Consider the following 24,456-nt stretch of genomic DNA (forward strand, 5'->3'; position numbering starts at 1 on the left):
TTTGTATTGCATAGGATATTAACATCATCATGGGTTGATGTTCATATGATTCAGAAAAATAGTGCTCCGAAACCCTTTCTAAACAGGATTTATGCATCCAAGTTAATTACATAGCCATTAGAAAGCTCACAGAGAAAAGGTTACTTCGAGATATGTTGGATATGATGGTTAATTACATAGCCTGGTTCTCATGGGCCAACTCTATGGTGAGGCAATTGGAGTCAATTTGCCACCAAATTCCTAATCCTCATTGATGATCACTTTAGGAAAGGCTACTGTTGGCTCCTAAATATGATTTAAGAAAAGACATATCATGTCACAAAAATTCGTATCATCAACGAAAGTAAAAAACTCATTGCACTGCACTTGCTCCTTCTCATGAACACCATCATCTTTTTGACTCAAACCTCTGTGTGATGTTGGGCACTCATTGGAGATGCCTCAATGGGATGTCGACACTCTGGGCTTTGGAATATGTGACACGGATGGTGGGTGATGCTGCACCTGATTTAGTCAATTTTGGCCACTATCTTCTAACGCGACTACTCGACGCAGGGATTGGGAGATGTGATCATTGACGACTTCTTTTCCTGCTATTGTCATCATACCAATCGAAAGCAGTGGCTAAGATTCCGATGGCTATTGCAAATCATCAAGAGGCAATATATTTTCGATGGGGACGAAGCCGGAACCACAAGAACACAGTATACCATATTCCTGATTTGTAGAATTCAATGATAGGAAAAATCTGATCTTGCTGGGTACACCAATCAATTCAGGATCCTAAATAATTGAAACACATTATAGTTGGTTGTTGTTGTTCTTCTTCTTGTTGATTGATTACACCAAAGTTCAAGTAGAATTAAGCAATTGGTACACCAGTCACAATCGTCAGCAGAAGAAAAATGGAGACTTCACAACAAATTTAGCACAACCAGAGCTCGAAATGAAATCTTGATGAAGACTAAACCATCTACAAAAGTAGCATCAAAGTTCCGCGTGAATTTAACATAAACTCAGGAAGGATTGAGGAGAAAGCTGGTGAATCTTAATTAATTTAGAGACAAAAGACAAGATCAAGAAAAACTCTCACTCAAACTTGAATCTATGTTATCATCTCGAGGCCTAGGGAATAAATTCCATTTGGAAGAGAAATATGACACAAGCAAATGGTTATCCTAATCAGTAGAGTCCTTTGAATCAAAAGTAACCCATGCACCACCGGAAAAACAAAAAAAAATAGTCAAACATTGCATTGTCAGTACAAAACACAACAGATGACCTGAATAAGAGAACACTCACAGTGGAGTGTTCCTGTCAACGCTGTCACCAGCTTAAAGAAATAAATTTTCAATAGCAACAGGAAACTCTTGTATCAATGGACCCCACAGTTAATGGTGTTCATTACTTCATCAACAGGTATGTTCAGTAAGATAAAGCATAATGCAGAACTATATGATATACCCATGACACCGATAACTACAATATAACAGTACCACTTGTTTCAAAAGAGTCTCCAAGTTTCAGAATCTTCAGAATTTTCATTCACTTTCATAATAACCATTTAGTTCACTAGCGCTCTGATACACGATATCTTTTCCTGTGTTATATGCATCATCAGAGCCAGAACCCCCAGTATCAGTGAAAAAACTTGTATTTTCTTCTGGTTGGACAGAATGAAGCAAGTAATCTAATCCATTTACGACATCATATACCATCAATCCTATCCTTCCTCCAATCCAGCTACCAAGATGACTTCCCATAAGATAACCCAATCTTCCCAGTCTCTGCTCACCATGGTAACCAACTGCATAGGCCCCAAATAAAGTGCCGGTACCTCTGAGGAAGCCCTCTGCCAAGGTTCCTCCAAAGTATAAGGCTTCAAAGAAGTCCCACCCTGATGATATGAGTGGACCTGTAATGCGCTTGGCTTGCCTGGAAGCCTCCTTTGCAGCTTTTGTGCCAGCTTTCTGAGCCTTCTTTGCAGCCATGCTTGTGGTCAGACCTTCCGTCAAAGCTTCAGTCAGAGCAATCTCTGTTTCTCGTTGTCTTATTCTTTCAACATGTGCACTTCGGATGTTGTAAGCATAGAGTTTGACACCCTCTTTGACTACACAGGAAAGACTCCCAGATCCCATGTCAAAACAATTCAAAAATGTGAACTTCCCACTTTTGGATGCAGCTTCTTCTCCAACAAATTCCCTGAATTTCTCCGCTGCAATAGCAGTACAATGACTGGCAATAGAGATATGTCTATGCAACACTTGACCACATATGAAGCAAAAGATATCATGGAAGATATTATAGTTATAGAGTTAACAACGCGAAAAGTATTTCTATAGAGCTTTTTTTGCTGGTTCTGAAGCAATGCAATAAATCTACAATGATATGAAACATAGATCAGAGATAACTTAAGAAAGATGGATTTACTGTCATAACCAAGAAGCCAATTGGCCAAACAATGTGTATGGAACATGTATGTGAAGCACTGGCCTGGATAGACTAAAGGCTGCAAGGAATGCTGGTTCTACTAGTGTTCAAGTTGAATCTGACTCCAGTGTTGTGATTGAGGCTGTTAACAGTGCTACACCTCCTTGGCAAATTGCTAATCACATCCGAGACATTCAACACATTGTTCTTACCTTATCTATTTCTTTCAAACACACCTATAGGGAGATTATATGTCCGCTAACTGACTGGCTAATTTTGCTATAACTTCCAAGTCCACTTTTTCGTGGAAAGAAAGTTTCCATTCTGATCTTTCCATGCTTATTTCCTTTGATGAGAAGGATATCTTTTGTACTCCAGATTTGAGTTAATAAAGTTTCTATTACAGCGAAAAAAAAAAAAGTATAGAACATGTGTTATCTACCATGCCTCAAGAATACTCAAACCCAAATTGTTAGTAATTAGCAAATCAAATCATATATAAATTTTAATCTTTTCCCATCTTTGAATAATTAGGATCTGTCGCTTCCCCACTGATGTTCGGCTGCCATTTTTTTTCTCTATTTACTCCTGACATTCTCATCAGGGACTAACATGGACAAATTTTATCCTTGAAGCTCTTAAGATAGTTGTCATCTTGTTGTATAATCCACAATAAAAGGCCTTGTATGAATTCTCCAGGACCACTTGTCTTGCATAAATGATTTGATACCATATGTCAGAATCTAGGCGACCTGCTCAATAACTTATGTTGAATGGCCCATAAACAACATAGCTCAGAAATGTTAGTGTTAGTTACTTGTTAGCAATAGGAGAATCCAATCATCTAATCCTTAACTGATGATGTAGTATTCTGATTTAAAACAAATACGAGCAAGAATCATTTAGACATTAGGAAATTGCAAGTCAGGTATCCCATAGATAAAATAGACACTTAGCAATTAAAGCCAAGTCAACAAAATGAGGAATCTTGCTTTATTTTTTAGAATCTTTTCAACGTACTTCACAGTATCAGCAGATTCTAGTACGACATAATTAGTATTGTTCAAGAAGAGTCCAATTCTGACTGACTCTTAAGACTTATATAGTTGGAAATTGGCGGTAAATTGCTAAAGTTTTACAATATTACTAAATCTGAGTTCCTAGAAAATGAAGATCTCATAATTCCCCGTGTACCACCAATGTCTTAGTCTCTGCAATCATTTTCATTAGCTGCTACTAGACTCAAAACTTTAGCTGATGAAACACATGTATCATGAACCTTCCATTTCTAGTATTTTCAAATTTGACAGATCACAGTAAACCAAGCCCAAGAGTTTTAGGCTAAATTTTTTATTATATTTATGACCTAAAGCTATAAGACCACAAAATGTAATAGCGGCTTGTTGCAACAAATTAAAAAGTGCTGAAGTTCAATGTTAGGGATTTGACTGTTCTTTTTACCAACATATTATGTTAATAACTCCTAGATATAAGGAGTATTTGATAGCCAATGCCAGGCTAGAACAGAAGACCAATTAAACAAATAGGTTAGTCATCCAGAAAATGAGAAGCTGAGATGGAGAGAAATCCACCACCGTCCTTATGCTTACATCTCTCCTACTAGGCACACAAAATGGGTCCTAAAAACAGGAGAGAAAGAAGCAATTTTTGTATAAAATGTCCTACGCGATGGCCAATCATACACCATAGTAATTGACTCAATTATTTACATGAAAACAGTTACAGATGTTGCAATTAATAAACCAAGTCAAAGAGTGAGTTGCATCTTTTCAACTACACAAGGATTAATGTTATTCACACAAACGTCATTATACAGCGGCATTAACTTGTAAACATGTTCAGAATTGATTTAAATTTTAGATACTCCCCCAGCAAAGAATTTCATGTTGCTAGTTTCTGCAATTTTAAAAAATTTCAGCAGTTTCCACAAATTTGTTAGTTTATGGAGATACCAGCCATTTTAGGTTAAGTTTCAATTTTTCAATCAATTTGAATAGAAACACATTCTTTTTTATTATGTAATTCTTGATTGGTGAAAATTAAAAATTAACTAAAGGGTGTCTATAAATGTGTTGCATGGATTGGTTCCACATCCAAAGTAAGAGTAGCATTATGATGGTGATTAAGGGTCGATGGTACAACATTTAATAACTTGATTTTAAGAATTTGAGCTTCAAGGTTCGAAGCTGATCACATTCAAGTTACTAGGCTAGTGGGCCTATTGAGTCAAGTCATGCTAATTGTTATCAAAAGGCATGTGCTATCTTGGGAATGAAAGGCCATTGATGAGTGGATCAAAATAAAAAGACCGACATGTACATGGTGTAAGGAGCACATCATTACATAAACTACCGCTGGTCTTTTAAGTCCTTGGATGCTACCTACAAAAGCAATTGTTCTGAAATTGTGTAATTTTGTTATTCCCTGATGAGGAGATTAAGTCATTAACTGGTAGGGATTTTAATGCTTTGATTAATCTCACATCAGAAGTGGAGAAGAGGTTAGCCACCTACAGATAACTATGCTTAAATAGTTCATGCCTAAGGGATTTAGGCCCATTGAATCTAAATTACCAAGGCTAGTGGGCCTATCAGTCTATGACATAATAATATCCTCGTATCAAAAATTGACGATAGGTTGGAATGGTATATAAACTAAATGGGTCTATCACCAACAACTAAGGTTAAAGCATTTGAAGGCTCATGGTTCTGGGTCCATCATATCCAAATTACCAGGCCAATGAACTTATCAAGTCCAGTCATGACAATTAATATATGTGTTCCCTCCCCTTCTCTTTCTCTTACACACGCACTTTACCATTCTGTCTTTAAGCCAATTACAATCTTACCAAAATAATATAATAAAATGATAAAGCCAATGTACCAAGTTCCCACCAACACAGGAGTGTAGCCTTGCCCCTACAAGAACATAGGTTGTTTCTGTGACCCAAGTCCTAGTCATCCTAGTCATAGTGGAGTAACTTTATTGTAATACCAAGGTTCACCCTCTTATCCTCCTACTGTACTGCTATAATTATTCGTCTCGATCTAATTTGAATCTATGGGTTTGTGGTTTTGATCAATGTGGATCATTAGGATTGAATCTCAAAAGTATTTTTATCAATATCTCAGATGTTGAAGTGTTTAATGATAGCTTATGTTATATGTTAGTTTGGCAAGACCCACATCAGAAAAATCAAGTTTGGTATCTCCTGTTTAAACTATAAATAAGGGTATGGGCTTTGAAGTCAGATGCACCACAAGAAAACCTAATTGTTTGCTTGAGGCTTTTCTTGTTTAGTAGTTTCATGTTTTATGGCCTAGGAACATCTTCCTAAGACATTTGTAATAATCCCTCTTTTATAGTAGTGATTTGCTCATCATTCGTCTGTGGATATAGGTCAATTGACCGAACCACGTAAATCTGGTGTTCTTGTCGCTTTTATTATTTCTACTTTATTGTCTTTATTGGGTTGCCAAATTATCCTTTGGTAAATTTCCTTGGGCTAGCTCTAACAAACTGGTATCAGAGCCTGGTTTCAAGATCTTTGGGCAACGATGACAATAACAAAGATCGTTGTCGAGAAATTCGACAAAAATGTCAACTTCGACATGTGACAACTCAAGATGGAGGCCATTCTGGTTCAAGACAAAGTTGATTTGACACTATAGGGAGCTGAGAACATTCCAGATGGTACGTCAAAAGAAGATCTTACAGGTATGGATAAGAAGGCTCGATCAAGCATTATTCTAAATCTCTCTGACGAGGTTTTACGGGAGGTAGCTACGAAGACTACGGCTAAGAGCATGTGGGACAAACTTAAAATGTTCAGAGGACATTTCGGTAGGGACAAGACTCTAGCTCTTGTTCAATCAAATTTCTACTGGACTAAAATGTTCAGAGATGTGGATAGACATGTGAAGCAATGCCGATTGTGTCATTTGGCAAAAACAAGAAGTCAAAATTCTGGTTTGTACACTCCATTGCCAGTGCCAAATACTCCATGGGAGGATATGAGTCTTGATTTTGTTTTGGGACTGCCAAGAACTCAAAGGAACAAGGATTCTATCATGGTTGTTGTTGACAGATTTTAAAAAATGTCTCACTTTGTTCCATGCAATAAATCGAATGATGCATCTCATATTGCTAATTTATATTTTAAGGAGATTGTTAAATTGCATAGTATTCCAAGAACTATGATGTCAGATAGAGATTCAAAATTTGTTAGTCATTTTTGGAGAACTCTTTGGAGGAAGCTGGGTACTTCTTTGAATTTCAACAGCTCGCATCATCCACAAACCGATGGGCAAACTGAGGTAACAAACAGAAGCTTGGGAAATTTGCTTAGAAGCTATGTTGGCAAGAATATTAAGCAGTGGGATATCATTCTTCCACAAATTGAGTTTGCCTACAATCGCTCTATGCATCATAGTATTGGTAAGAGTCCTTTTGAGGTAGTTTATGGTGCTAATCCTGCTGGTCCTTTGGACTTAATCCCTCATTCTACAACAAAGCAATTTAGTGGAGATGTTGATGAAAGAGCTAAGCAGATAAAGAAGCTGCATGAGGGTGTGAAAGCAACCATTGAGAAACAAAATGAGAGGTACATGCAAGCTGCTAACAAACATAGAAAACATGTGGAGTTTAATGCAGGTGATTTGGTCTGGATTCATCTAAGGAAGGAGAGGTTTCTGCCGGACAAATTTGGAAAACTGAAACCAAAGGCTGATGATCCATTCAAGGTGCTTAAGAAAATTGGCAAAAATGCTTATGAGATTGAACTACCTAAAGATTACAGAGCATCCCCAACATTTAATGTGGCTGATTTAAATCTTTTTTATAATCATGATAACGAAACAAATAATGACTTGAGGACAAGTCTTTTTGAACAAGGGGAGATTGACACGGGAGTTTCTAATTTGCTATAATCTGTTCATATCGACTATGCTGATAATATGATATTTTTTTCAGCCAATAATATTGTCACATGATCTTCAGATAAGACAATTCATCAACATATTCCCTGCACAAAGGAATACATTAATGGAGTTGGTTGGCAGCTGTAAAGCTATATCATGGTGCTTTTCTTCATGGTTATGGAATATATTAATGGAGTTGGTTGACAACTGTAAAGTACTTAATTTCGAAATTCCCTATGCATGAAGGGTTGTTTCATGCACTAATATTTATTTTGGGGTTTAGGGCTTAGAAAGAACTTTAAAAATTGATGATATATGAGAAGAAGCTCTCTCAGAGAACCCTCTTAAACTCTGTATCTCTTGGATGCGTCCTTGAGTGGTGAGTCTTTTATTTTCTAGTTCTGTATCCTCGTTTAATTTCCGTTGGGTGGTAAACTTTCAGTATCCCATTGCGATTTTAAACTTGTAGTGAGCTACTTTTCGTTTTTATCAAAGTTGTTTCGTTAGTGCTTCCGATATCAGTTCGTTCCTTATCTACTGTGACGTTTTCTATCTGAAAAACAAATTATTCCATCAATGTTATTTGGAATTCTATTCTGCGTTTTACCCTCACCGGTATTAATGTGCCATATTTTATGACAATATCTGCACTCCAAATTTCTATGTCTGGATTTAGATCTAGCTTTAGATCTACTACTGTCAAATTCCGTTTTATCTGTTCTCCCCCTGACAACCAGACCCTCAACTTGATTCCCTCTACTTTCCCCAGTGATATCCCTGTCTATCTGCTCCTTAGATTTTAGTATAGATTTAATTTCCTGATACGAAATTGTTTCTTTTCTATAATTCATAGTATCACGGAAATACTTGAAGGATTGGGGAAGAGAACACAAAAGTAACAGGGTCTTATCCTCGTCATTAATTTTCGCATCTATATTCTCCAAATCCATAACTAAATAATCAAATATATCAAGATGTGAGAGCATAGATGTACCTTCAGTCATCCGAAGTATATACAAACTCTACTTCAAGTATAGACGATTCTCTATTGTCCTTTTCATATATAAGGCTTTAATGGAACACACAAAGCATTAGCTCGAAAAAAGAACAAGATGGAACACACAAAGCATTAGCTCGAAAAAAGAAAACCATCACAGATAAAAAATTGTTGAAAGGAACCTGATTTACAATTCTGCCATATCGAGCCGAAATCCACATTGTTCTCATATAGATATTTGAATGTTTCAAATCCAACCACTTTGACTTCCATTGCTAATAATAAAGAATGCTTTCTACTCAATACGTCAGCAACTACATTTTGAACACCAGATTTGTGTTTGATTGTAAAGTTGTAAGATTGTAAAAACTCCACCCAAGCTGCATGCCTCTTGTTTAGCTTTTGCTGGTGATTAATGAACTTTAATGCCTCATGATCAAAATATAGAACAAATGGCTTGGCAAGAAGGTATTGACTCTAATGAGACAAAGCTCGATAAATTGCATAAAACTCCTTATCATAAGTAGAGTATTTCTTTCTCGTATCATTCAGCTTTTCATTAAAAAATGCAAGGGGCTTTCCGTCTTGGCTCAAACAACACCAATTCCCACATTAGATGCATCACATTCAACTTCAAACACATTATCAAAATTTGGTAGAACTAAGATAGGAGCTTCAGTCACTTTTCTTTTCAAAAGCTCAAAAGCATCATTAGCTTCACTGGTCCATTTGAATTTGTCACATTTCAGACATTCGGTGATTGGAGCGACAATAGAGCTGAAACCCTTGATAAATCTTCTGAAAAACGAAGTTAAGCCATGGAAACTCCTCACATCATGTAATGAAGCAGGTGTTGGCCAACTGAGAATAGCCTCTACCTTACTTTGATCCATCATGATTCCTTCTTTTGAAACAACATACCCCAAAAACACCACACTAGAAGTAAAAAAATCACACTTCTTTAAATTAGCATAAAGTTTTTTATGCCTCAAAATAAGAAAGATCTCTTTCAGATGATTCATATGCGCTCCTTTTCGCTCTTGCTGTACACCAATATATCGTCAAAATAAACTACAACAAATATTCCAATGCATGGCTTAAGTATGTGATTCATAAATCTCATGAAGGTGCTAGGAGCATTAGATAGCCCAAATGGCATAACCAACCATTCATATAAACCTTTTCTAGTTTTAAATGTTGTTTTCCACTTATCTCCGGGCATCATTCTTATTTAGTGATAGCCACTTCTCAAATCAATTTTTGAGAAAATACAAGCACCACACAATTGATCAAGTAAATCATCTAACCTTGGAATAGGAAAGCGATAGTCCACTGTGATTTTGTTGATGGTGCGACTGTCCACGCACATTCTCCAAGAACCATCCTTCTTAGGCACTAACAAGACTGGAACCGCACAAGGACTCATGCTCTCCCGGATTAACCCTTTTTTAACCAATTCATAAACTTGCCTTTGAAGTTCTTCATGCACCTTGGGACTCATTCTATATGCTGCCTTATTAGGTAGAACAGCCCCCGGAATAAGATCAATGTGATGTTGGATATCTCTCAAGGGTGGAAGGCTATGTGGAATCTCTTCTGGTATAACATCTTCAAACTCTTCCAGCATTTGTTTCATGATTACTGGTGTCTCCTTGTGTTGTTCATTTTCCTCAACTACTACTAAAGCTATAACATGACCTCCCTTGTCTAATTCATCTTTGCATTCACCATAGGATATAAAAGCGCTAACTTTCTTCTTTGGTGTACTGATTTCGGATGGTTGTAATGGAGCTAAAATAATCTTCTTTTTATTCACCTTAAAAGAATAAGTATGTTTGCAGCTGTCATACAATACCCTTCAATCATAATGCCAAGGTCTTCCGAACAGCAAGTGACAAGCATCCACAGGAGCAACATCACACCATACTTCATCTTTATAATACTTGCCAATAGAAAATGAAACTAAACATCTTTTAGTTACATTGATGTCATTTCCTTTTTGCAGCCAACATAATTGGTATGGATGTAGATAAGGGATGGTATCCAACTTTAGCTTCTGTACCATCTCCAAAGAAACCACATTCTCAAAGCTGCCACTGTCGATGATCACCAAGCACACCTTGCCAAGAGAAGTGCATTTAGTGTGAAACACATTTTTCCTCACCCAACTTTCATCGTCAGCCACATAGGACACTTGTAAACTACGTTGCAATACAATAGACAAACCATGATCAGCATAAGTAATCTCTTCCTCATCATCATCGTATTTTGGTTCGTCCTCAGCTTCATCTTCTCCTCCATCACTATGATCTTCAACCAAAGTTACAATCCTCCTATTTGGACAATCTGAAGCAATATGCCCAAAACCATGACATTTGAAGCATTTTCGGCCACTTGGGGTAGAAGAATTAGGTGTTTTTTTGCTGCCAGCAGATTCTTCACCCTTTTCCTGCACCTTCGATATCACCTTGCTTTGGACAGTAGGCTTGGAACTTCCTCCTTTTGTATAGCCTTCTTTTGAGCCGTACCGAAAACTCTTTTCAAACTTCTGTTGCTTTTCAACTTTTAATGCCAGCTTGCTCACATCATTTAAAGACCAATATTGCTGTAGCTGAACAACTTTAGCAATGTCATACTTCAAACCTCCTAAGTATCTTGCAATTGTTTGTTCTTTCGGTTCCACAAGCTCTCCTTTTAACATCAAATTATCGAATTCTGCAGTGTACTCCTCCACACTAAGATCTTTTTGCTTGAAATCATGTATTTTGAGAAAGATCTCGCTTATAATTATGAGGTAAATATTTTCTCTTCAGCTCCCTTTTCATTTTTTCCCATGTAACGATCTTATTCTTCCCCTCACATTCTCTTTGTTTCTTCAGATTTTCCGACCAAAAAGATGCATTCCGCCTGAGTTTGAATGCCACAAGTTTGACCTTTTTTTGTTCTAGTGGTTCATGAAAATCGAAAATTCTTTCTACTATATTAAGCCAATCAATAAAGTCATCAACATTTATTTTACCTTCAAATTCTGGAATATCGAATCTGGGGTTATATTTATTCTGTCACTCGTCTTGGACTCCATTTCTTTTCCGACATCTTCTCGACTCCCTTGGAAGAGGAGGTGTATCATCATCAGAAGTAAACTCCCGAGCGTCATTTTCATGCTGGTTATGTCTACTTTGAAGTTCGTCGATTATTTCATTGTTTTCTTGTAGGCTATGCAGTAATTTTCGTAGCTGCAGCCTCAACGACTCAGCGTCATCTTCATGGTCGCTACCTTCACCAACTACATCTTTTCCATTCCGCCTTGCCATGATCTCTAGCCTTTAGCTCTGATACCAAACTAATACCGGTGAGAGTAAAACGCAGAATAGAATTCTAAATAACACCGATGGAATAATTTGTTTTTCAGATAGAAAACGTCACAGTAGACAAGGAACGAACTGATACCGGAACCACTAACGAAACAACTTTGATAAAAACGAAAAGTAGCTCACCACCAAGTTTAAAATCACAATGGGATACAGAAAGTTCACCACCCAATGGAAATTAAACGAGGATACAGAACTAGAAAATAAAAGACTCACCACTCAAGGACGCATCCAAGAGATACAGAGTTTAAGGGGGTTCTCTAAGAGAGCTTCTTCCCAGATATCATCAGTTTCTAAAGTCCTTTCTAAGCCCTAAACCTTAAAATAAATACTAGTGCATGAAACAACCCTTCATGCATGGGGAATTTCGAAATTAAGTGCTTTACAACTGCCAACCAACTCCATTAATGTATTCCTTAGCCATGAAGAAAAGCACCATGATACAGCTTTACAGCTGCCAACCAAATCCATTAATGTATTCCTTTGTGCAGGAAATATGCTGATGAGCTGTCTTATCTGAGTAGGCTGAGTTAAAGATTATGTGGCAATATTATTGGCTGAAAAAAATATCATATTATCAATATAGTCCATATGAACAGATTGTAGCAAATTAGAAACTCCCGTGTCACACATTAAGGTTGATTGCTTTAAATTGAAAAATAAATTAAAGCAAAAGGAAAAAATTATTGAGAAAATTACTGAGTCCGCTGAAGCTAGTGTAGCACCTGATGAGAATGTTGAAAATATTTTCTTTGCTACTGACGACAGGACGAGGTCTAAAAATGAATGAATTTTAGATTCGGGTTGTTCTTATCACATGTGTCCTAATAGAGATTTGTTTTCCATATATGAATCTTGTAATGGTGGAATTGTTTTGATGGGCAATAATGTCATGTGTAATGTTGTTGGTAGAGGCACAATCCGAATTAAAATGCATGATGGTACTGTGAGGACGCTCACTAATGTTAGACATGTTCCTGATTTAAAAAAGAATCTCATCTCTTTAAACACCCTAGAAGCTCTTGGGTGTAAATACGCAGCTGAAGGTGGTGTTATAAAAGTTTACAAAAGTGCTCTTGTTGTTATGAAAGCTTGTAGGTCTGGTAGGTTGTATATTTTGCAGGGAACAACCGTCACAGGCTCAGTTGCAATCTCGTCATCATCATTGTCTAATTCTGACATCACCAAATTATGGGATATGCGTTTGGGTCATATGAGTGAAAAAAGTTTGAGTATATTAAGCAAAAAAGGTCTTCTTTGCGGACAAAGTACTGGGCCACTGGATTTTTGTGAACACTGCATTTTTAGAAAGCAGAAAAGAGTCAGCTTCAATTCTCCAGTAGTTCACAAAACAAAAGGTATTCTTGACTATATTCATTCAGACCTTTGGGGTCCAGCTCATGCTCAGTCTAAAGGTGGTGCCAGGTATATATTAACTTTTATTGACGGTTATTCCAGGAAAGTTTGAGTTTATTTTTTGAAGCATAAAAATGATATTTTTCTAACCTTTAAACAATGGAAGACTTTGATTGAGAAGGAAACAGGTAAACAGATTAAGCGGTTTCGAACAGATAATAACATGAAATTTTGTGAATGTGACTTTGATGAATTCTGCAAAAATGAAGGAATTGTTCGGCATCGCACTGTTATAATGACGCACCAACAAAATGGTGTGGCCGAACGTATGAACAGAACACTCTTGGAGAGAGCAAGGTATATGATCTCAAATGTAGGGTTGACAAAGGACTTTTGGGCAGAGGCGATTAATATGGCCTGTTACGTTGTCAACCGCGCTCCTTCTGCAGCACTTAACTTTAAAACTCCGGAAGAAGTTTGATCAGGTACTCCTACTGATTATTTTAATTTAAATTTTTTTGGATGTCCAGCATACATGCATGTAAATGAAGGAAAATTAGAACCACAAGCGAAAAAGTACATTTTCCTTGGGTATGCTTCTGGGGTGAAAGGATACAGATTATGGTGTTCTGATCCAAAATCTCCAAAATTTATAATCAATAGAGATGTTACTTTTGATGAATTATCTATGTTATCTTCCAAAGAGGAATCTACTAGTTGTACAAATGATAGTGCGTAGAAGCAGGTGGAGCTTGAGATTGGTAGTTCAGATTCTTTTAAGTTGAACTCTTCTACTCAAAGAATGCCAGTAGATGATTCCGAGTCTAATAACGAAGATGATCTAGAGGAAGAACAATATTTCATAGCCAAGAATAGACCACGGGGAGATATTCGACCACCACAAAGATATGCAAATTTAGTTGCATATGCTTTGTCTGTTACAGAAGAAACAAGTGAAGTTGGTGAGCCTACTACCTACTCAAATGTAGTTTCTTGTGATAATTCCGCTAAGTGGTTGATTGCGATGAATGAAGAAATTGAATCTCTCCATCGGAATAGAACTTGGGATCTTATGAAGCCGCCTTCGAGTAAGAAAATTCATACGAAAGACAATCCAGCTGATATACTTACAAAGCCTCTTCTGGTTTACAAGTTCAGGCAATGCTTGGACTTGGTTGGTGTTCATTGTTGGTGATTGCCCGTTGGGGCTTTTGTGAAGAAGGTGCAAGTTTTGTTAATTGTTAATGTTGAGACATGCCAATATGGAGATTTGTTAGTTTGGCAAGTCCCACATAGTCCCACATCAGGAAAATCAAACTTGTTATTTCCTATTAGAACTATAAATAAGGGTCTGGGCTTTAAAGTCAGATGCACCACAAGAAAACTTAATTGTTTGCTTTAGGCTTTTCTTGTTTAGTAGTTTCGTGTTTTATGGCCTAGGAACATCTTTCTAAGGCATTAGTAATAGTCCCTCTTTTATAGTAGTGATTTGCTTATCCTTCGTCCGTGGATGTAGGTCAATTGATCAAACCACGTAAATCTGGTATTCTTGTCGCTTTTATTATTTCTGCTTTATTGTCTTTATTGGGTTGCTAAATTATCCTTTGGTATATTTCCTAGAGCTAGCTCTAACATTATATATATAGCAATGTGCTAATTGAGAATCGGTTTAGAACCACTGATGTCCTAAAAGGGCAGCCCAATACAATACATGAGGAAAGCAACTAATATCCAAAATGTTATTTATAAAAAACAACAAGCAATCGTCATTCTTGGAACTCTTCACCTGCACAACTATAATGTAGGCAAATCTCAATTGTGGCGCACAACAAAATGAAGCTAAAGTTTTACATGAAATGCAATATTTTAATCATCATTTTAAATACTAATACAATATTAATTTCAATAAACTATCGAACCAATATGGTGCAGAGATACTGAATGGTATATCAACATGTACCTGCTGATTTCACTTGGGTAACCAGAAATCCCAAATACTTAAGCTGTTAGGAAAGGATACAATGTATGCTTTAACATATCCTCTCACGAGCAAGATGGTTAAGCTTGACATATGAACAAAGCCCGAGACGCAAGCTTAAATGAGAATGGGCAGTGCCCGAATAATTTTAATTAAGAACTGTGAAAGATGCGGATATAAAATTCGAACTCATGACATGCTATGATGTAATTTTAAAGATATGATTGGTAACTAGAAATGCCAAAAGCTTGAACAGTTAAGGGGACTTTAACAGTAATAATGGTACATGTTTGATATCTATGCTTGACCAGACCTATAAATACAGTTGGTACATACTAGTCCAACACGGCCTTTTAAACTATGATTTTAAAAGGTTTGAAGGATACTACCGGGTTAAGTTAGCCCATGGGCAGGGGTTTCAGACCTCAGCCCCAAGAGTCTAATCTGGGTCGACTACCAACCAGGTCAAAAGCCGCTCGAGTTGCATCACTTTCTTAAAGGTTGGTTTCGTGTCACTTATCTATATATGCCATTCTTACTTGGCCATTGATTTCGGATTAAGTCGGCTTAAGGAGGTTCTTCACTCCAACAATAAGGAACCAAAAGAGCACTGCTACAAGCAACATTTACAACACAATATATGCACTAGATGATCACTAACATAGGTTACTTGCTGCATATGACCGCAAGAGACGAAATCTTCTTACGTTTCAAGTGACAGAATCAAGTGAGATAGTGAAGTGTTTGTGCCCCTGCATTCTAAAGAGATCAGGGAGAGACGGGTTCCTGGCTGACCTTTCATGACCTTAGGTTAGGGAAAGAAGTATTTTGATCTCTTATCTGTAATTTCCTTCTATCTACCTACCCTCACACCTCTTCCCCAGGGGAAGAAATGGCGGTGATCTCCACCCCTTGAAGACGAAATGCTATCAAGAATCTGGAGGCAACGACCGCCAACGGGGCTACGTCTTGCGGGGCCTCATGTCCAATCAAAAGGAGAAAAGCCAACAAGCCACAGAAGCTTATATTCAAGACATGGAAGGGGGAACACATAAATCGAGCATAAAAACAAGATAAAAGAGATGGAATCAACGCAGACCTGCCATGCTGAGAGCGATGAGACCACCTACGAGTAACAGGAGCCGGATCCGCGGGCTGTGGAGATCCATCGTCGTCGCCGGGGCGAGCTACAACCCCGATCCCACCCGGCCCGAACTCGATGCAATTCGAGCTCGCAGGTAGCGAGGGTTTCTTTGAGCCTGCGGTTCATTAAATTTGAGCGTTGGGACCTGAAGCAAGCTGCGATTCGTCGCCGGCGCGTCACTCCAACGACTGGGTCGAGGAGACGGAAAGGAATATTGTAGGCCCTTCTGGAAAGCGAGGGTGAGATGACGTATGCCAAGTGGAAAACATATGTTGTATGATTTCAATGCCGACGCATGCATTAGAAATTAACAAATTAAAACAAGAAGATGAAGCATCCTTTCATCATAGCAAGAAGAAGAATATGACGATAATAATAATAATAATTATTATTATTATTATTTAAATAGAGTCATTATGTTTTCGTTCAATAACAGAAAAATATTATATCTGGCTATTATCTCACCCTTTTATTATTATTTTTATAATAAATAAATGTAAAATTTATAATATTTTTCAAAAAATATAAACCAAAATTTGTGATTAAGTGGAAAAAAAGGATTTATATTTTTCTTGTGAAATATACCAAAATAATGTTGATTTTCATCCAAAATCTTTCAAAATTTCTCAAATAAATCATTTTACGAAACCTAAAAATGTATAGTAAATTGAAAAATTAAGATTAATAAAAATGTAAACTAATTGAATATGGATATAATATTTTTCTTTGTTTCTGAACTAAGACATTATAGATATATTCATGAACACTATCGATCTGGTGAAGTAAAAAACATTATGAAAATACTGTAATTATCTGTTCCAGTAATAGATTGATTCAACTGGTAGAGTTTCAGTCGGAAAAGTTATTTTATGATAGTAAGGCATTTTAAGTATTTTAAAAGGTACGATAAGAATTTTGAAAATAGGGGCACTATTCAAATAAAGCCTAAAATAGGGATTCCCTAAAGATCACTCCCTTTGTTTTTCTTGTCATTCTTCCATGATAAATAAACACAAAGATATATACATCAATTTAAGATTATATGGAGAAAAATAAAAAAAAATATTTTTCATTATTTTAAATATATCAAAATCTTTTAATTTCATTCAAACCCGCTCAAACTCTTATATAGATCATTTTAATAAAGTTGGTAATTTATAATAATATGAATTTAAACTACTTAAGGTTCTTATAATGTTCTTGAATAAAATCATAATATTATTTCTTGATAACAAAAAAAATCATAACTTGGCAATGTTTCACTATTTTTTATTTTTATTTAGTAAATAAACATATATACTATAAGCTTTTCTAAAATATATAGACATAAATTTAAAGCAAAGTGAAAAAACGAGGAATTATCATCCTTTATTATATGCCAAAATAATCCTAATTTTCATCGAAAACCCTCAAATAAATAATTTGACAAATTCAAAATGCATAATAAAATTGACAATTGAGATTGGTGGGGATACAATGTTTTTTGTTTCTAAACTAAAACATTGTAACTTGATATTATCTCACACTTTTTATTATATTTTTTAAACAAATAAACATAAATGTTATGAGGTTTTTCTAAAATATATAGACCTAAATTTAAGATTAAGTGAAAAAATGAGGATTTATAGTCCTTTATTTTGAAATATACTAAAATAAAATAAATCTTTTTAATAAAAAAATCATTTATAAAATTCCAAATAAACAATTTTATGAAATATCATTCAAAAATATGTTTATAATATTTAAAGTTGGCGAGAATTTAAACTAACCAAAGTCTATTGTAGTTTTCTGAATAGATTTATAATATTGAAGAACACTATAAGTTCATTCAAAAATCTTTGAGTAACCGAAGGCATTTTATCGATGGTGTCACAAACGTTGGGACTACCATCTTAAATATGTGATTAATGTCATTCAATCTAAGCTAGTAGATGACACATGATTTACGTAGTTTTATTCTTAACACTCCCCTTCATTTACCAGACTCGAGCCCAAGAGGTAGAATCAATCAGGAAGTTTTTATTATAAGCATGGCTTGAAAAGTTTAGAACCAGATGTTTTGCTCCAATATTATTTTACTTTTTTGTTAATTTTATTCCATTTAAAAATTTAAATCTAAGACATATATTTATATTTTTCACATTGTATCTTATGGTATTACTTGCGTTGCACCAACACACGTCAGTATGTATCGTCAAGTGGTGAAAACATATTAACTCCTTTGTTCGCTAAGAAGATACCATTAAATGGAATTATTGAGCATATTTTTCCTTTTCAGCAGTCACAAAGGGTTGGGGTGGATGTTATTTGTAGAGCATTACTACACGCATGTCATGTTGTGAGGGCATAGGTATTAACTATCAACTTAGTCGACAAATACATGAATACAAGTACGTGAGGTGTCAAGCATGCAAAAGATCTTATTCTTTACGAGGTTTAGTATACAGTTCTCTATTAGAGCATTCCACATTTAAGCATTTAAACAAAGTAACAGTGGTGGCTTGAGATTTTTATCATGATAATAAACATGGTCAACGTGACTTGTAGCTTTTATCTATCTAATGCCTTTATGATTGAATAGTTCTTCATTAGCCATGCTTTTATTCCCAACAACAATAATAAGTCATAATATTGTTACTTCTTTTACATTGATCTTGTCGTAAGAAGCTTATTTATTTGTGGTTCTTTTTTAGTATTGATAATCTCCTTATTATTCATAATTCTTAAAAAATATATATATTATTTTATTATCTACATATCAATATTATAAAATTTATCCTTTTTTTTTTCATAATTTCACACTCTCTATCGATCTTGTTCATTACTCCCTATTGACGTTGACACTCCTCCCCTTATGTTCGATCACAATCATTATTCCTTTGAGGTCGTTGTTCATCGAGAAAGAAGAAAAAGACAATGAGGGTCGACTGACCGTCAATTAGGAAGAAGAGGAGAAGAATATTTCCATCCATTTAAAAATATTAAAAAAATTTAAATAAGATTAGACATAGTAAAAATATATTGCAAATAATAATATTCTTTTATAAAGATAATATCAAATTAATACATGATGAATAATTATTAAATAACAATTAATGAATTAATTATATCCTTCATAATGTTCCAAGGTGCTAGTGATTTTATACCATAAAAGATGGTTTTACAGAACTCACAATCCCATCTAAAATTTCATCTTAGTAACAAGCTCAACTGCAGCCTAAACAAGAGCAAGGGTTTCAAGCCAAACGAAGCATGTTGGTCATCTTTGAAACTATTAAATTGATTCCAAGAGAAATTCCACTTAACATTTCTTACCATCTATATTTAACATAATGCAATTTTGGCATCACTATATTATAATTTTAGGCATCAGAACAATTTTAGATTATTATTTTTGGGTAAACAAGCATGATGCTATTGGTGTGATCTCAACCACCTAATGCCAAATCTCTAGACTTCTTCTAGTTGAGTGAACAGTTTTTTAGAAACAAATACAGCCAAGCTCTGATCTCCATTAATTAATTGCAGAATAGCACGCCATCTACTAGAAAATAAATCAAGGATCTTGTTCATTGACCCCTAATATAACTTCACATGAGGATCTAACATAATTAATATTGGTTAGTGATTTCTCATTACTTAATGAAATATCTTCTGGTCTATTCAAGCTTTATATAGGTCCATATAATTACTTTAATAATAGAGCTAAAAGTTTATTTTAATCCTTATTATTTTAACGATGGATCATTAAATCATATAAAATAACTCGTAAGTTAAAAAAAGCATAGCATATAAGCTCTTACACACTTATAATAAATCAAGTCCGGGTTAACAAAGGTTAAAATATGATATGATGATTCATAATAAGTCATTAATATAATAACATATCTAATTTAAGGTTAAGATTCATTTTATCCATTGTAATTTTGATCATGGATATCTTAAGCTTTTATAGTTTCCTCGTGTTTAAAATAACCTATATATTTTCAAAAATATAACATATAAACTCCTTTTGTCAAGTCTAAGTTAGACGTTAGAGTTTGCTTACATGAGATGTTGACTTATAATAAATTATTAATATAATTACACATAAATTTAAGTTTAAAAAAACTAAGACCTCCATCAATGATAGGAGAAGACGTCATCGTGGAAGCGACCACCAACAGCAGCACCGAGCCACTACTGCTTAGCAGGGCATCATACGCACGTAGCCTCTCTTATACTAATGATGAGCTCAGGAGCTTCTGATGCCCTACTAGGCAACAACGGTTCGGTGTTGTTATTGATAGTCACTTCCATGATACCTCTCCTAGCATCAATGGAGGTCTTATTTTTTTTTAAGCTTAAATTATATGTGTCATTATATTAATAATTTATTGTAAATAAATATATCATATAAATAGATTTTAATGTTTGTTAATTTAGTTACATTTTTAAAAAAATATAAATATTATTTTATATACGAGTAAACCATAAGGACTTAGGAGCTCTATGGCCAAAACCATAAGGGTTAAAATAGACCTTAATCCTAAATTACACATGTCAATATATTAGTGCCTTATTGTGAGTCAACATATCACGTAAGTAGACTCTAATATCTATTAAATCAGACTTGATGAGAGCGATTTATATACTATGTTTTTTAAAATATAAAAATTATTTTAGATACAAGTAAACTATAAGAGCTTAAGAGATGGGTTAAAATAAACCTTGATCCTTAATAATAAGAGAATAGTGTTTGATAAAACAACTCAAGAAAGATAGAAACAAGCACTACGTAGCAGCCTAAATTCAATTGAAGTCCAACATCTTTGGCACTCTACAAAGTAGCAGCCTAAATTCAATTGAAGTCCAACATCTTTGGCACTCTACAAAAGTTTCATATGCAATTCTAGATTTACCTTCCAACTTTAATGAACATTTTTTGCAAGATTATAACAAGCCTAATACATTTGATTTATTATCCGGAGCTGACCGTAATTAATCTCCCCAAGAAATATTACTAAGTCTGTATAAAGAATAACTAGCGACCATATGAAATAAGTTACGTGCTCCAAGGAAAGCATCCTGCAACACTGAACTATTGCAAGGCTTGAATAAAATCAACTGAACAATCTGCATGTGTATAATCTTCTTCATTGAACATGTTGACAAGAAGCTACTCATATAATTTGAACCACTACTGATTAAAAGGTTGTGATGTTTACATAAGAATCCAATGCATGACTGCACTTGTCAGGGATGAGATTTCTCCCTGAAGGTCACATAAGTCTCAACCTATTCAGCACCAGGTCAGGATGTCCGCTACTACTATATCACAATCAGGTTTCAGATTATTTATCCTAAGATTAGATGCAAAACATGGAACCGAAGCCATTTAAGAGTCATTGCATGCTAGCAACAAGCTTGGGCTTCAATGCTAACCAATGAAGAAATCATTTTGTGCATATTTCAAGATCTACCACACCTTTATAGTTTCTTCAGAGACACGCAGTAAGTATTCAACTGGAATAATTAGGACATTTACCCAAAGATCGTGTTACAACAAGCACATGCACACATATCACCCACTGACTTGGACACGAAAACACATACTGATTTTACATGCAACTCAACAAAACCAGAACACAAGCAGCAAAGCAAGGTAGATATTGCACAACAATGAAGTTTCAGAATCGGACTATGTTAGAATTGGCTATGACTGGCTGTGCCATGCCAGGAAGCTTCCATGGCATCAGGAGAGGGTCTGGTATCTCGGGTATGTCCATGGCCATCCCGCTGAACTCCTCAATGAAATGGAGCACCGAGTTCACCGATTGCAGCCTCTCGGTCAGTTCTCTCAGCTGAGCCCCCAGCACAGCATTCTCAGATTCCACTTTGTTGTACTGCTCTGTTACCAGATTGATCTGCACTGCGATCTGACTGTTTTGGCTCTTGAGCTGCGCCTCCTGGTTTATCAGATCATCCAATTGCTGCTGCTTCTTTATCCTCGATCTCCTCGCTGACTCCCTGTTCGAGAGCATCCGCTTTCTCTTCCTCACGTCGATCATCGGCTGCGAGTCTCCTTCGGAACTCGAAGTTCGGCGGACGGGAAAGGAAGAAGACATATCCTTGTTCCTCGCTGGATCTCTGATTCTAAGCTACTCGAATTTGGATTGAACAGGAAAAGAAAAAGATGCCTCTTTCTCGACGTTAATGGATCAAGCAATCAGAACGAGTTTATGAGATCACATAGAACCAATAGAGAAGGACCACAGAGAAGGAGTGGAGGAAGCAGACGCTGAGAGTAGCGAGATTCATAAAAGCTGGATTACGGTTTTCGACAGTATTCGAGGGAAGAACATCAAGAACATGAACCTTAGTGAAGAGATCGAAAGAGCAGCTGAAAAGGGAGGATCCCAAAGATCAGATTTTGCGAGTCAGATCTGGATTATCACAACCAAGAAACAAAACCAACCTTGAAAGATCGGATTTTGGAACCGGATTTGTACCCCAAAAGGGACCAACCAAAGATTTGTGGAAGAAAAAGGGCCGAGTGAGAGAGAGGGGGAAGAAAGAAGACAAAGAATACTTAGCTGGAAAGGAAAACAAAGCCAAGCCCACCAATGCTTCGACGAAATGAAGAAAAGAAGGTTTCGAATCTGGCGGAATGGGCGATTTATAGAGGATGAGAGGCGCATTCCGGGACGTGGTTTTGGTGACCTAAAACGTGGGCGATGACTTCTTGCGGGTAGAGATCAGTGCGTTGTGTGCTGGCACGGTTTGATTGGAGGAAACCCGCGGTGTGCAGGAAGCGCGTTCAAAAACCAGCCGACTAGTGACAGCTGGGAAGGTATGAAATCTGCGGGCAAATCCAGCAGACACGAGCTGTTGGATTTGACTGGGAATCTTTGGTGGGTGGATGGCAGTGGTGATGGGTTTGGAGTTCACAGGTTTTCAATGGTTGATCCTTGCCATATCAATACAGAAATGTGTTCTAAATCCCACAGTTGTTGAATTCTTGATCAAATACTTCTTTGATGTAGTCAAATGTCCTTTCCAAACATCCTTCAGTCCGATAGGTAAGTATTTTCGTACAGCAATTACATCAAGTATTTCACCAAATAGAAATTGAACAGATAATTCCCTCCTCTTGTTCCATTCTTTATCCTCCAATAGATCAATAAGTCATGCCAAATTCTGAGTCTTGTATTAGTGTCTTTAAATATCAAGTTATTAAATTTATACTAAGGCTTCAATCGTCATCCACCTCTTCCATTTGTTAGATTATTTGCTTTCCAAAAAAAATCCAAAATATTAAATACTTTCATTTGTAGGGCAAACACAAGCAATATTTTAGAGATAAATAAGATCATCAATAGCGAGTATATGAGAAAAAAATTCTGCTGTCTCACATAAACTACCAAGTTCTAACAATCCAGAACGAAGAATAAAAGCACATTGTTAGAGTTTATACATATTGGGTTCTTCTCTAACAAATGAATCTTTTGGGTCCTATAATTACTGAATCAATAACTTTATTGTCGCATGATTAAAGAGCAGGTTGTGAATTTGAATAATGTATTTCTCTTTTTTTATTTCATTTGATATTCAATTAACATTTACAAAATAACTTTTTTCTCCGATCGACTTGGAGCATATGCTTAATTATATTTTTCAAGTTGGTCTGCATATGAAAGGGGCGTTAGAGTTTTAATATTCATCAGAATCTTTCCTACAATTTAGATTTTTGGTCACCCATTTCAAAAAATTTATCACTTGCAAGTTTTTCTGCACTTTTTTTTGTTGTTGCAGCTTGCTTGGTGGATTATAGAGTCGTGCAAGGAACGATGAAGTTTGGTGATGATATAATAATCTCATCTCGTGAGGAGAGCAAGTCAAGCTTCACATTTTCTGGCAAAGCCAGCTCTGGAAATATATGATAAGGAGAATGCAAAGAGTATTCATTCTGCAACTCATGTTCTTTGTTATTTCCGATGTATCTTTCTCTTCAGTTTAATGGAATTTGAATTTATTTACTACTCAAAATATGCAGCCAATGGTATTGATGCCACCAAAGTTTTAAATAGAACATTGAATTTGACTGCAATTTTTTTGTTTAGGGAAGCTACGGTGAAAATTCAACAATCCACTTTCAAGATATTTGACACGAACACAATGAAAAGAACATAGGTGAAAAAGAGGGTCAAAGAAAAAAAAAGGTCAAAGTGCAGATGCACATTGTCCATGACTACGTAGTC

General features: G+C 35.8%; 2 protein-coding genes across 2 annotated transcripts; both read right to left on the reverse strand.

Moving 5' to 3' along the window:
• Nucleotides 1-1,278: 1,278 nt before the first annotated feature.
• LOC103985617 (uncharacterized) lies at nucleotides 1,279-16,438 on the reverse strand. The gene is made up of 2 exons (XM_009403368.3): nucleotides 16,172-16,438; nucleotides 1,279-2,215 (listed from the first exon to the last, which is right to left on the reverse strand). Exons 1-2 carry the CDS (start codon nucleotides 16,239-16,241, stop codon nucleotides 1,542-1,544), a joined length of 744 nt encoding a protein of 247 aa, XP_009401643.2. The 5' UTR covers nucleotides 16,242-16,438; the 3' UTR covers nucleotides 1,279-1,541.
• Nucleotides 16,439-21,885: 5,447 nt separating this feature from the next.
• LOC135638413 (bZIP transcription factor 53-like) lies at nucleotides 21,886-22,266 on the reverse strand. Its single transcript, XM_065151527.1, has one exon. It carries the CDS (start codon nucleotides 22,264-22,266, stop codon nucleotides 21,886-21,888), a length of 381 nt encoding a protein of 126 aa, XP_065007599.1.
• Between the last annotated feature and the right edge of the window lie 2,190 nt (nucleotides 22,267-24,456).

The sequence above is a fragment of the Musa acuminata genome, chromosome BXJ3-5, assembly GCF_036884655.1.
Source record: "Musa acuminata AAA Group cultivar baxijiao chromosome BXJ3-5, Cavendish_Baxijiao_AAA, whole genome shotgun sequence".
Classification (NCBI taxonomy): domain Eukaryota; kingdom Viridiplantae; phylum Streptophyta; class Magnoliopsida; order Zingiberales; family Musaceae; genus Musa; species Musa acuminata.

Coding starts and splice junctions, on each gene's coding strand:
- LOC103985617 (XM_009403368.3), bottom strand. CDS start 16,241: ATGGATCTCCACAGCCCGCGGATCCGGCTCCTGTTACTCGTAGGTGGT. Junction 2,216..16,171: donor CATCGCTCTCAGCATGGCAG/GTCTGCGTTGAT, acceptor CTGCTATTGCAG/CGGAGAAATTCAGGGAATTT.
- LOC135638413 (XM_065151527.1), bottom strand. CDS start 22,266: ATGATCGACGTGAGGAAGAGAAAGCGGATGCTCTCGAACAGGGAGTCA.